The 14,818-nt window shown below is 39.6% G+C and overlaps 1 protein-coding gene across 1 annotated transcript in view; it reads right to left on the reverse strand.

Annotated features, from left to right (window-relative positions):
* Window positions 1–3,506: 3,506 nt before the first annotated feature.
* The window catches only part of SMOC2 (SPARC related modular calcium binding 2), a 165,252-nt gene continuing 153,940 nt past the window's right edge, over window positions 3,507–14,818 (reverse strand). The window contains exons 10-13 of the mRNA XM_063125418.1: window positions 13,311–13,413; window positions 8,445–8,719; window positions 7,449–7,489; window positions 3,507–5,277 (exon numbers count right to left, since the gene is read on the reverse strand). Coding sequence (XP_062981488.1) covers window positions 5,254–5,277; window positions 7,449–7,489; window positions 8,445–8,719; window positions 13,311–13,413 — 443 coding nt within the window. The 3' untranslated portion in view covers window positions 3,507–5,253. The remainder of the gene's footprint in view (window positions 5,278–7,448; window positions 7,490–8,444; window positions 8,720–13,310; window positions 13,414–14,818) is intronic.

A 14,818-nucleotide genomic window follows, 5' to 3' on the forward strand; every position in this document is an offset into this window, starting at 1 on the left:
CATCGGGCCCTGGAGATTTGAACTCATTCAAGGAAATTAGGTGTTCTTTGACCATTTGTTTATCAATCTCAAATTGCAATCCTGCCCCCTCAACTTCTGCTTCACTTTCTCCAGGGGGGTCATAGACCCGCTTTTGGGAGAAGACTGAGGCAAAGTAGGAATTGAGCACTTCAGCCTTTTCTTTGTCATCTGTTATCAATTTGCCATCCTCATTAAACAATTGAACCACCATTTCTTTCCTCTGTCTTTTACTACTCACGTATCTGAAGAAAGCCTTTTCATTGCTTTTAGCATCCCTCGCTAATCTCAGCTCATTCCCAGCTTTAGCCTTCCTGACGCCATTTCAGCACTTCTGCACCACCTGTCTGTACTGCTCTTTTGTAGCCTGGCCTTCCTTCCACTTCCTATATGTATCCTTTTTTGTTTTCAGGTCATCTCTAAGCTTTTTGTGGAGCCACATTGGTTTCCTCTGTTGTCTTCTATCTTTTCTCCTTGTTGGAATTGTTTGTAACTGTGCCTTTAAAATTTCCTTTTTAAAATACTCCCACCCATCCTGCACTCCTTTTCTCATCAGGTTTACTTGCCACGGGACCTTCCTTATAATAGTTCTGAGTTTATTAAAATCAGCTTTCCTAAAATCCAGAGTACGTGTATGGCTACACTCAACTTTTGTCTCCTTCATAATCAAGAATTCAAGTATGATGTGGTCACTTTCCCCCAGAGTTCCCGTAACTGCCACTTTATCCACTAAGTCATCCCTGTTGGTCAATATCAAGTCAAGGATTGCCGATCCTCTAGTTCCTTCCTCCACTTTCTGTAGGAGTACTTGGGTTCTGGACTGTTTGAGGTTCAGTATAGAGAGTGGTGTCTTTTGAATGGGGTGTGCAAGATAGACAGTTTGTGTAAAAAAACCAATACTGATAATAAAATTCAAGAGTGAATGTGTGTGTGACAGGAAAGCGTGTATGTGAATGGGTGAAAGGATTGGATGAGAGGTTTCAAAAAGGTTTTTAAATGTTTTATTTTGAAACAAAGATTGTGAACTTTTAAAATAAATTTTAATTATTTTGTTTTAACTACCACAAAAATCCCACATGTCTGTTTGGCATTTATAATCTGACGTTTATTCATTTAACACCCACTTTGACAATAATTCACCTCAGCACATATAATTCACAGCGCATTATTTTATAATTGAAATTCTTCTCCATTTAACCCCTTTCTCCACATAGTTTGGAGAAAGGTGGTGTTTGTCCCTCGCCTCAGGCATATCAAGCGGTGGTGCTTGGCTTGAGCAGGGATTGTCTGCGGCCGGGCCTGTTGTTCATGGCCTGTGTCATGGCAGATACCACCTATGATGATAAAAATACAAATACATTTGAAATTTTTGGATATTTGTCCCAGTCAATCATTTTAGAGGTATAAATCCTGCCCACATGTTTGGAGGAGGTGAACATGAGCAGCTGAGCAGCTTATTGGCTGTGTGACATTAATAAGGAAATAATAAGAAAATAGTATGCCAGTCACTCTTGAGCATTTAAAGGTGCTTCTGTTATGCTGCTCAGTATATGATAAAATACAAGGAAGGGGAACATTTTATTTGTCAAGGGGAGCAGAAAATATTGGGCCTGCCCTAAGCATCAGTGAGCCAAGAGGCACAGAAGATAATATGCCTCTTCCATCCTATAGCCCTGGTGGAAACATCACTCAGTATTAGTTGACTGTGGTCCATGAGAAGCTTTCAGTCCACTGGCAGTTTTTGGCACTTACTTAGGGAGGCCTTGCATCATTCAAATCTACAACACTGGAGGCTTTTGACTGAGGAAGAAAAATATGTTGTTCTGTTTGTTGAATGATTTTCTCATATGCTTTTGGTTAACAGAAATGTAATAAAATAGTTGGGACAGTGAGCACAGTTTGCATCAGTCATTTACTGAAATCAGTATAAAGTTTCAGGCATCAATAAAGTTAACTGGTTTGTATTTAATGTCAAAGTAATTACCCCCTAATTACATCAATTTGCCTTCTCTTCTTCTTCTTTTTTTTTTTTAAAGTAAAGCTGGAGCTATAAACCTCTCACTCTCCACATTAACAGGTTGTTGGGGTTTTTTTTTTACACTAGTTTCTAATATAGGAAAACTAGTTACATAACATTCTAGTGTAAATATGTCATGTGTATCTCCAAATTATCCTTGTCAAGGAAGAGTTTAGTATCTAGCACTAATCTACCCTTTCTTACAGGCTGTAAAGAGTAAATAGGTTTTGTGATATGCCAAGTTGAGTCACCTCTCCTGATTTAGACATCTTTAACAGATTTGCTTTTTTGGCTTTTTCCTTTAAAAGGACTCTGTCAACAAACCTCTTATGTTCTTTTTTCTTCCTGCTCATTCACATATTTTTAAAACTCACTTAACCTCATTCTGTCCTGCTAATATTTTATCCATTTGTACTTCAAATACAATAATCTTATCACAATAACGTTAGACCAGCAAAGTTCCTGCAATAGTCTGAAATTTCATTCCAGATGTACCCTGGCCACCGAAAGCCCACACAATCAGAGTCTTTGTGTTCCACACTACTTGCCAATGAGCTTTACATTTGCCTTTTAGAGTCCCTTCTCCACTCTCTCCCAAACTCTCTTGCCTCGAAGTTCCTTTTTCATATGTCCAGTATGTACATCTTCCACTTTATACTATCATATTGTATAACACAAGATTTTGATTGAGCCAGAATGTGATTATCATCACTGTCCATTCTATATGTTATTCCACATGCCTCATTTAAACAAATTGAAGAGATTACAGTTCATGGTTTACACAACCATTCATGGTAACTATGACTAGGTTCCAAGTGACAGCTGGGTGGTGTGAAATGGCTACCACTTATCATCTAGCTTATTATGGTGTGAGGCCCAGTCCTGTCCATGGAAATAAGCTTATTATGTTAGACAAAGGATGGGAACTTCAGGACTAGGACCCAAATATAGCTTTCCTTAGCTAAATCTGGCTTTCTTGAGCCAAATCTGGCTGGGGCCTTCCCTTGGCCCCACACACTTTTCCCTGACAATTGGTCTTTGAGTGATTTCCTGACTTTTGTACAATCCCCCATCTTCTAAAAGGTTGAAATGCCTTTCCTAAGACTCAATCACTTGGCAGTAAGAGTTTTAAACTACAATATGCTGGTGTGTGTATTTGGGGCCCTCACCCCATTTGCCTTCAGCCCCACCCACTACTGAAATTCAACCCCTCCAAGAGCAATTCCAGGGAGTCAGGCCCTCAGGCTGAAAGAATTTCCCCAGTCCTGATGGAAGAGGTTTCTTAGCAAATTGTATGCTGGGCCCCTCATTACTTGTCTGTTCTGTTTCACTGAGCCTTAAAATTCCTATGGTTGTTCCTGAAAAACATGCAGGAATGATATGCGGAAAGAAAATCTGTCAGTTCTGATCTCTAAGAGCCCGAGAAATGTTTACGGTTGTTTATGTGCCATAGGAGAATAACCAAACAGAGTAAGTTTCATAGCAGACTACATTTTAATCTAAACAGATTAAATTCATAGTTTAGCATTATAAAAAGTTATCAAATACATTCTGAGTAAAAAAATGTTTTTTGTTTTTCCTTTTAACAAAGATAAGCATACATTAGCATTTTTGTTCCCTTCTGCTCTGGCTGCAGACTTTTTATTTCTTTTGCTCAATTCCACAAGCCTTTTCTTTTTCTTTCTCTCAATTTCATTGTAGACAAAGTCATCCAGCAGCATATTATCATGCAGCTATATATGCAGATATAAATGCAACACAGGCTGAGTCAGAACATGTTTGCCAACAGTTATTCTACACATTGTTCAGCATGTCTTGTTTTAATGAACTAAAGAGATCACTGTTCATTATTACAATTCCAATGGTCCACTTCACCATTTTCTATTTTGTATTTTTTTTACATCCACAATCTGTCTACCCTGTGCATTGATCTCCCTGGCTGCTGATAATTTATTGCTGTCCAAAGACTAAAGTTCTTTATTATTATTATTTTTGTTCTTTCAAATCTTTTGCTGTGAAGTTCACATCTGCAAGTTCTTGCTCCCTCAAGGCATTCCAGGAAAGGGGTGAAAACAACAACAACCTACCTCTGAATGATAAGAAAGGTATGAAAACTTGTAAGAACATCTCCCAGATGGCAAGAAGGATGCCTTAAGGGTGAGCTTGCACTGATTGCATCTCCTAACCATAACTGTTCATAATTTGTTCAAGTGATAGTTTTACCTTTGTAGATCCTGGGGCACTGCGAGTCACATATCACAACCCAGCCAAGTGTAAGGAACAGTAAAGACTGACAAGCCTGCTTTGCCTTCTTTGTCTCCTTATAATTAGATTTACAATACTGAACAAATGTGCCCCTTTATTGCCTTATTATGCCTATTCAAGGGCTTGGCAGGATCACTTTTGAGTGACACAATGAACTTCCTGTCAGTTTGTTGGCTGACTAAACCATCCAAAAATTGAAAAAGGAATTGAAAATAAAATAAACATATATTATACTGATGTCTTCTAAAAATAAAAAAGGAAAAAAGTTCTACAAGAATCTAAATACAAAAAGATAAAAGTTTTTTTTTGTTTTATTTCGTTTTTTAAAAAAATCCATTAGTGGTTGCATTCTTGATGTAGAATTGTGCTCTGGAGAAAGCCAACACAAGTTTTGGAAAACAACAATACCCTAACCACCAGAGAAAAGCCTCTGTGCTTATATAAGGTGCCTAAGAAGGCAACGTCAATTTCCAATCCTTTATTTGGATTTAGGAACATGCAACCTCAAACACAGATTAAGTAACATTGTGAGTAACAGCAGACTTCAAATCAAGCTGGTTTTCAGTATAACCCCATTAACTTTATTAATAGTTATGCAGAAAACAAGCGGTACTACTGACAAGAAAAATACTACCAGGCTATTTTCTATGTTAATGTCTGACAGAACATTATTCTTTCAAAAACAGATTAAATGCAAACTTTTACACCTCCAACACGTACAGATTTCAGACAACAACAAAAGACACATACATTGTATGTGATAATTGTTTAAAACAAGCTGTTACTACATTTTCACAGATTTTTTTTAATGTCTGTTTAAATATCTCATTTCTACAAAGTGAATTTACATTTAAAGTACAAAGTGCAAATACTACGGTTGTTTTTGTTTCTTATTGCCTTTTGGTAAAGAAGTCTCCCACATGTCCGAGAGATCTGCCTTGGATATGAAGTGTTCAACCTTGTTTCTTTGAAGTTTGCTGCCAAAGAGAATTTGAAAAATAGGATCACAAAAATGAATATTACTATAGTATGTGTGATATATTGTAAGAAAAAGACAACCATACTGTCAACACACACACACTGCAGTCAGCCTAGAAGATCAAGTAGCCTACAAATCCATGGCGATAGAGCCTACAAAGAACCAGTTGTTAATTATGGCAATTTAAAAGCAATTAACCATTCCAATGCAATAATGCTTGTTGCTGGTTAGGGCCAGCCCCATCATTAGGCAGAGTGAAGAAGCTGATTCAGGCAACATATTTTGGGTGTCATAAAACGACAACAAATTGTTAATTTTTGTGAACCGCCCAGAGAGCTTCGGCTATTGGGCGGTATAAAAATGTAATAAATAAATAAATAAATAAATTTTAAAAATCTATTATTTACTTTGTTGATATAGTATTATTACTGCCAGCGATGGGGAGAGGTGCTTCCAAAAGTTTCTTTCTCATGTGCCAAAATAACTTTCCTGTTGCTGGGTACTACTCACCTTGACTTGGATGGCTGGGCACCATTTGCTGCTCAGCCTCAGGCATCAAAATGCCTTGGGCCAGCCCTGTTGCTAGAACCCTGGCTCTGTCCATCCAGATGGTTCCCACAACCCACCATTGTGAACCTATTACCACTTGCATTTAAATAATTCTTTGCATTGTTGTGAACACACCAGCAGGCAGTCTGATCACTCCTGCTGCAAGCAGGAACAGCTAAACAGCCATAGATCTTCCATCCATGATTTGTTTAGTATTATGTGCAAACCAGGAACTCTGGCTTGTCTCTCCCCTGACAATCCAGAGAAATAACACACAGTTTGTTGTTGGGTTATTTCTCTGACACACCAGGTGAGAAACAAGCCAGCATTCCTGTTTTCCTTTCCACAGTAAGCAAACCATGGATGGAAGATGTGATCAGGCATCATGTATCAGCTGGGATATATCCAATGGTAAAAGGTGCTTGTCTAACAACCAATTTATGTCTTCAGTGGTATAGTTCCCCTGAGACTGTACCACTTCAGAAGAGAAGGTGGGTTATCACAATTTTGAGAACTCCCCTATGCTTTTTTTTCTTTAAATCTCTCTTCATGTAGTGAACTAGGTTAAAATATAGCACACTGGATAGAGGGGCTTAGCACAGTCTTTTGCTGATGTGCTGGTTCACCACATGCAGCTTTTTACATGTGGGAGCATTTAAAAATATGGCCTCTCACCTGCTGTATGGAAGTGTTCCATTCCAGAATTCTATCACCTCAGTTTACCACCTCATTCTCCATAATGTGCAATTCAGGTCTTTGGTAAATAGCAAATGCTAGATCGCTTATTATCCCCCCTCTATTGCCCATTCCCCAGTGATTGTTCTCTTTTAGGTGGGTGGTTCCTTTTAAACTGTTTCTTGTCAGGCATATTCATTTCCAATGCCTCCCTTTCAAGCGTGAGCTCTTGTGATGAAATCCACCTTTGGCATCTGGGAAGAACCTTTATAGCCTCACATTGCTATGCAGTTAACTACCAACAGATGGTTTGCACAACCAAGACCATTTCAAGGCTATCATTTCACAGCACCAGCTTTTAAAATAATTGAGATTGAGTCAGCAAAAATATTTAAAGAAATACATTAAACACACACATACACACACAACCCAGTAACAATAGGACTATTTCACTATATATGTTACATTTTGTTATCAGATTACAGGAAAGCAGGAGGATGGAAGAGGGGAGAAAAAGAAAGGTATGTGAGTCAGCAACAGCTATTATATAATTAAAATAACCTTTTGAATGGTTTTGAGTTCTACCAGAGTCAATGTTTTCAGACTGCCTTGTTTAAAGTGTAAGTGATGTGTAGGGAGTCAAACCTCTGAAGGAAGGTTGAGCACATTTTCTGAGCTGTGAGATTCTACCAAAGGTGTGAAAGCCTACATTAAATTAATTTCTGGCTTTAGCGAGTATAAATGCAACATTGAGCAAATGGCAGTAAATGAAGGGTGACTTCATATGATTGCTTTTGTGTGTGTAGGAGGGGGTCCCTCCTTTGAGAGGTGACTTTTTGTAAGTCCATTCTGAATGGCTTCAAACACAAATGTGACTGCCAAGCCATGCTGCCTGGATAAGGCTCAAAACAGCGTCAAGAGAATGGAAAAGTTTCTTGTTCTTACCTGCCTATTGGAAGTGGTGCTTTCGGCATTATTTTTTGGAGCTGTCAAGGAAGAAAACAGATGGCATGTTATTTGACAGTAAGATTTTTCCTCCCTGCCATGCAATATCTTAAATAAATCTTAAAAAGTGCCATGAGTAAATGAGGCTATGGTTTTACAATAACAAATCACATACAACACCAATACAATGGACTTCCATGGCTAACAGGAGACATTCTGTCCACTGGGACATTTTTCCTACCTCTCTTTAAAAGCTGAAACTAGACAACAGCAGTCTGGATCTGTCCAATTACATATAAATAGTGGGGATACTAGAAGTGATCCCAGCTGAGAGAAACATCCACGTGATAATGGACTATGCCACAGATAAGCCACTGGATTGTGTCACCTATCTGCCCCCATTTTTCTTTAATTTAGACCCCTCCCCATTTAAGCAAACAGATCTGCCAGCATCATGTCTAGTTTGAGCCTATGTGGTCAGTCAATCTGTGCCTGAGTCTGCTGCTTCTCACATCCTGTTTCAGGATGACTTGTCCAACTACTTTACAAAGATGGGATCGCCCCTAGAAGTTCTGTATATGCAAAACCATACTATCAGTTTGCCCATAGAAGCAATCAGTTCTGTGATGGACCTATGCACTCTGAAGTACAAAAAACTTTAGGAGAAATAAAAACATAAGTTGAGGTTTGTGTGTGTGGAAACTCCAAAACAGCCCAATATGGATGGAACATGCTCAGTAGCCATGGAAAGGATGGGATACCATGAAGAAATGGGAGATAAAATCAAGTGACTGGAATCCTGAAAAGGCAGCATTCCAATATACGGCATTTTGTTGCTGGTCCCACTTATTGTCTCTAAAGAAGTGTTGATGGAAAGCGTGATGTAGTGGGCAGGACTTCGTAATACCATCCTACATTTGAGTCACAAGGATCTCATTATGCAAGATCCCCCTCTACCCATCTTCATTAACCCCAACAGTTAGAAAATCCTCTTACTATGGCATTTTTTTGTGTCTGCTTTGTTGTCTTCTTTTGTTACACCCAGGCAACCCATTAGTTCTGGAACTGTTAAGGATTTGTCGTTATTCACATCACAGTATTCCACAAACTTTTTCACACATTTCTTGGGCTTCGACTTTTTCCTCAGGAATCTCTTAAATGGTTTGATTTCTTTTTTGCCAATGTCACCGCTACTATTTTTATCCAGTTGTTTAAAATACCAATGGACAACTCTCTCCTCCAGGGTGTGATTTGGATCTGGTTCTGAATGCCTGCAAAAGACAGAGATCATTAAGTGAGCATGAGCTTAGAATCATAGACTAGTAGAGTTGGAAGGGGCCTACAAGGCCATCTAGTTCAAACCCCTGCTCATTGCAGAAATCCGCCCTAAAGCATCCCTGATTATCAAATTCCCTTCTTGCACTCTCCTTCATCATACTAGTTTATTTATTATGGTGTATTAATGAATTGAAAGGGATAGCCCCCCAAAATGACTATGTTGCATATGAGGGGTTATTTTGGAGTCCTTCAGAATCCCTAGTTTTGTGTAACTGTTGTAAAAACACATCCATACAACTTATCTTGCACAGCTCCTCATTGCCATTGTTCTGTACCAAGTGAGAATGCACCCAGAATGGGCCTAACAGTGCCATATCATTGTGCATTGCGAGTGAAGGTCAATAACAGCAGGCAAGCTTCTTTTCAAGTAAGCTCCTCCACCATTTGCCTTCTATTTAATAAATGCCTGAACTACTGTTGTAGCCCCCCCCTGCAAAAAAGTGGTACAATCTCAAATTCCTCATCCCCCACATCAATTTTCCCGCACAATAAATGGTGAAGACATCTCCCCTGTTGTCATTATAGTTTATTGATCTTTCTGCCAATATTAGTATATTAAGTTAACAGTGGAGTGTACAATCACTGCCACAAGAACACATCTGAGTTTTGGGACATAGGATGATTGTGGAATTCAGCATGTAATTGATGTTTTTATGCCCAACTGTTAACAAGTCAAGCTACAATCCTGTAGCTCCTTATCTGGAAGTAAGTTAGAGTAGACATGTATAGAATTGTGCTTTCAGTGATATTAAAGCAGATGAGTTATATCATTGTATGTTACAGCTGACATCATAAGAACATGAGAAGAGCCCTGCTGGGTCAGACCAAGGATCCCTTTAGTCCAACATTCTGTTCACACATTGGCCAACCAGGAATCCACAAAAAAGACACGAGTGTAACACCACCCTCCTACCCATGTTCTCCAGCAACTGGTGTACATGGACTTACTGCCTCTGATACTGGAGGTAGCACATAGTCATCAGGAATAGTAGCCTTCTCCTCTAGGATTCATTCCACAGTCAAAGCAGAACTAGAAATCATTCTGGTTTGACTGCTTTTTAAATCACATTTTTCACTGGCTGGGAGCATAGGTCAGAAATCTGCTTCTTCAGGTCCAAAATGCAAATGTATCATTAAGTAACTGGGCATAATCCAAACAATGCTGCGAATTTGAAAGTCCCTTTGGTTTCAATGGGAGAGAAATCAACTGGACTTAAACGTGCTCCACTTTGGTTGGATCATGGGCATTACTACTGCAAAAAGGCAAATAAAATGGAAGAATGTATTTGCTTTATGATTTACCAATGTGATCGAAGGCAAGACAGCTATGGGAGAAAATGCTGAATGATTGAGTTGTACCAACATGGGGCTGAAAGTGATGTCTGTGCAGTAGCTCTGGGTTTTCAAGTGACAGAAGTAATAGCCTCAGCACGAGCAAAGTGTGTTGCTGAACATTATATCTTGGCTCTTAAGGCATCACGTTGCATTAGAAGAAAGGAAAGAGTGTTCTACTTGGCCCCAAATCAGCAACTTCCAATGTCTCTGGATTGTAGCATGTAATATATTTGTACAAACTTTACAGTGAGAAACAGAGGCTATTTTCTTTTCCATGGGATATTTAAAACTACCCACTGTGGAAAATCAAATGAAATGCTTTATTGGATGAAAATATTGCCTTTGACTAACACCTTTGTGACTTTTATTTCAGCATGCTGGCCCTGACCCAGCTAAAGTTAATTGTGACTAAGTCCCACTGAAACAAGTCAGTCATGACTAGTTTCAGTCCCATAGCTTTCCATGGGATTTAGTCACAACTAAGTTTGGCTGGAAGAGAGTTAGAAGAGACATACAACTGAAAAAATGGGGCAGTGCAGTGAGTAAAAGCTTCAACTTGTAGCTTAAGGTTAGGAGGGAGTTAGGTAGGCTGACCATATGGAAAGGAGGACAGGGCTCCTGTATCTTTAACAGTTGTATTGAAAAGGAAATTTCATAGTGAAATTTCCTCTTCATCATAACAGTTAAAGCTGCAGGTGCCCTGCCCTCTTTTAAATCTGGGCACTCTAGTATAGCTCATGCACTTTAACTGTTGTGATGGAGAGGGAATTTCACCAGGTTCTCCATATATACATATGACACCTGCTGAAATTCCCTTTTCTATGCAACTGTTAAAGGTACAGGAGCCCTGTCCTCCTTTTCATATGGTCACCCTATGTTAGGCCTAGTGAGAAATTGTGATTTGATCAAAAATAGCTTCAGTAATTCAAGCAGAAATAGGGTGACCACATGAAAAGGAGGACAGGGCTCCTATGTCTTTGACAGTCATATAGAAAAAGGAATTTCAGTAGATGTCATTGGTATGCATGCAGCACCTGGTGAAATTCCCTCTTCATCACAACAGTTAAAGCTGCAGGAGCCCTGCCTTTTTTGTATCTGGTCGCTCTAGCTAAAGAGGACAGGGCTCTTGCAGCTTTCCCCAGGTGCTGCATGCATGCAAATAACAACAGCTGAAATCTCCTTTTCTATACAACTGTTAAAGATACAGGAGCTCTGTCCTCCTTTCCTTATGGTCACCCTAACTGGAAACAATTTTGTGAAATGACTCCCCCAAAACTTTGCTTCCCTGATTCTTCAGCTTGTTTACTTGGAAGTATACAGTTCAAGTCAATGGGGATTACTTTTGATTAGACAGGCATCGGATTACTGCACTGTTAATCTCTGTCCCCCCCCCTCCAAATAAATACAGCATGCATGGGACACCTTTTAAACATTTGAGTCTATTTTCAAAGAATTTTTTTGGTGGGTTTTGGAAGATAGGTATTTTGCAAAAAATAATAATACTGTTGCCATGTTGAAACAACCCATTTTGTTAAGAGACAAATGGCTTTGAAATTATCATTGTCATTTCAAGCCAGCAATAGATTGGATATGTGCTGTTGGTTAGGGTGACCATATGAAAAGGAGGACAGGGCCCCTGTATCTTTAACAGTTGCATAGGAAAAGAAATTTCAGCAGGTGTCATTTGTATATATGGAGAACCTGGTGAAATTCCCTCTTCATCACAACAGTTAAAGGTGCAGGAGCTATACTAGAGTGACCAGATTTAAAAGAGGGCAGGGCGCCTGCAGTTTTAACTGTTGTGAATGAAAAGGAAATTTCACCAGGTTCCCCATATATACAAATGACAACTGCTGAAATTCCCTTTTCAATACAACTGTTAAAGATACGGGAGCCCTGTCCCCCTTTTCATTTGGTCACCCTACTGTTGGTAGGAAGGGAACAGAGTGACTTGCAAGGCATTTTTTTTATAGGTTGGGGAACAGACAATCAGGCAGCTCAATGGACAAGGTGAGAGGTCAAAATGGTGGGAGAAAAAAGAAATTAATTGAAGATACAAGTTTCATATGATTTAATTTTGCCTGAAAATGTTTTGATTTTCTCTCTCTCTCTCCTGCACACACGCATACAGACACAGTGATGCCCAGCTGAAAAAAGATGCTACCTAGTGCTTTACTGATGAATTACATGAAAACAGGGATAACTGGAAGAGTTTCGAAAAACAACCCTCCCATCTCTTTTAATTTTTTTCTCTATTGCTTAAAACTTCTTCTGCTCTCCTACATGGAGCTCACAGTGACCTTCCATCCAAGTGACTGAGCAGGCTCACATGTACATAATTTGGCAATGTTGCAACATCAGATAGCCCTGGTGCACTTCCTGTACTGTAACCCCATTTTAAAAGTCCCCATGTTGTGGGTACATTGCATCCGGTTCCTTTTCCAAATGTCAACACTTCAGAATAGTCAGGGATTCATAAGTAATGTTGTGTGGCACAAGCCTACCTACAGAAGAGATTCTTCAGAACAAATGGATGTGTTAATTTGTTCTCATTGAGATTGTCACATTTTCTGCATAGATTTGTGAGGTGTTTTTTTTTTAGTCCACACTTCAATTCACAAGTAATTTTGTGCACATTTTCCCCAAATGTATGCATTCCCATGTGCATTTTTCAAGTATATGCATTTCCCAAAGTTCGTTCCCATTGATGAAAAGCAGTTTTGCATTCACTTTCCTCTAAAGAACTAATTTTTGTGTGCGTAGTTCACTCTAATGAATTGCATTGCCAAGCTTGGAAAAGTGTGGGTTTTGACACACATTTCTATCTTGAGTCACTTTTTGGCTTGGGAGGTATGAATCTGGCAAATTTGTATAAAAATCTCAACAAAACAAATTTCTCATCCATCCCTAGTCATGTTCTATGAAAAAGAACACCTCCCTCTTAATGCCCAATGTGTGAGAACAGGTAGCAGTTACTCAGCAAAGGAATTCACTTTGCACATTCTCTTCTTGATGCTCTTGTTTTCATTTAACAGATAAATACTGTGTCATGTTTTAAATTATTTCAGTTATGTTTTATTAAGCTTTAGTTGATTTCCGTAGATGTAAAACAAAATGAGTGTGAACCTTTTGGAGTACTTCCCAAAGCACGCAGCACAATTTAATACCCTTGAAGCCAAGCGAACCCACCTGGTGGAAGATGCTGCAGGATCGGAGACTGCATGTACCATATCTGTGGAGAGTGCATCCAGAACACTGGTCAGGAACTCGTTCTTCTTGGCTCCGGGACAACCTAAAATGGAAACAGGTTTCTCCCCTTTATTGTTTGCATTATTTCATTTTATGTTGTTAGGGGTTACATCTAAGCTAGAACTTGGGATACAAGGTCACATTTGCATTTTGAGAATGTTTGGGATCTGATCTTGTCTGAATCATGTGTTGCTCAGAGCATCTCCACAGGTTACAACACAAATTCTAAACAGGACCTTATACATTTTACCAATTCAAATTCTGGATATCAAGGATGCAATCCTACAAAAGTTAAGAACTTTTACGTTCCATTTATTTTAATGGAAGACTTAACCAGTTCTTTTCTGCAGTATGTACCTTGCTCCTTGATACTGCAGCAAGAAAGATGTGTTTTATGATCTCACCCTAATTCCCAACAAGCAGAGCCTGTATTCCATTTGCTCAGGACCTACACCTGACCCTTTCTAATCTTGGAGAAACTCTGCCTTCATATTGCCAAAGCTATGTTCTGGGCTGTAGGTATTATATGAACTCCCCTGACATTTTATATTCACTTGTGGCCATGTGATTAGATAATGATTGGGAGAAGCATGGCTGTAGAACTAAGGATAATTTCTGAAATAATGATGTTGGTTTCTAGATACATGTATTTAGTGCACAGGAATTTACCTAAATGGATTCCTGTTATGTGAATATTACAAGAATGAAATATGCCTGCTGCCAAAGTGGTATATTATAAGAAACAGGAATGTGAACTGCATAGGTGCAGACAAAATAATATGTCGTCGTTGCTGTTTCAACAGGACCATCAAGAAGCTTAATCCATTCTTTGTGCTCACCCTGCCATCTTGCACTCGTAACCCTCTTGTGTTTTCCCAATGCTTCTTCCATGATTGTCTTACTGCAGAAAATTCATTAAGGAGAAATGCCTTACTTCCACACCCAGTGCAGCCTGGGCATGGGGAGGCTATTGTGGGTGGATGTGGGAGGAGGGGCATATAGAGGCACACCATTGGCAGCCTCCATGTGGCACCACCAGAGGGAGGAGGTGAATCTGACCCCATAATTGGCTCTCGCCCCTCCCCTCCTCCTCCTCCTCTTTGAAGCCTGGCTCCTTCCCTCCCTGTAGGCAGTGTGGGCTTGCTGGTCGTCCTTGGGGAGGGGGCGAGTAGGATTTTTTTGCTCATAATCTTTAATTGATTATGAGTTTTTTCACCTACTTCACATTGTAAGACAGGCAGGGAGAAATAATTAGGTTGATTTGCCTGTTAACAATCGGGTCACATTTGATGATAGGCAGGTATGTGCGGGCATCATGAGCGGGTTAGAGTCGGTGAGCATTCAGAGGCACAATTGTGGTGATCGGTAATGCCTGAAGCTCCCCAGCTGCGAGCCCCGTGGCCCAGCTGGCAGTGATAAAAGTTACCTTTGAGGCCAACCTTCCCCAC

Source organism: Elgaria multicarinata, chromosome 4 (genome assembly GCF_023053635.1).
Source record: "Elgaria multicarinata webbii isolate HBS135686 ecotype San Diego chromosome 4, rElgMul1.1.pri, whole genome shotgun sequence".
Classification (NCBI taxonomy): Eukaryota; Metazoa; Chordata; class Lepidosauria; order Squamata; family Anguidae; genus Elgaria; species Elgaria multicarinata.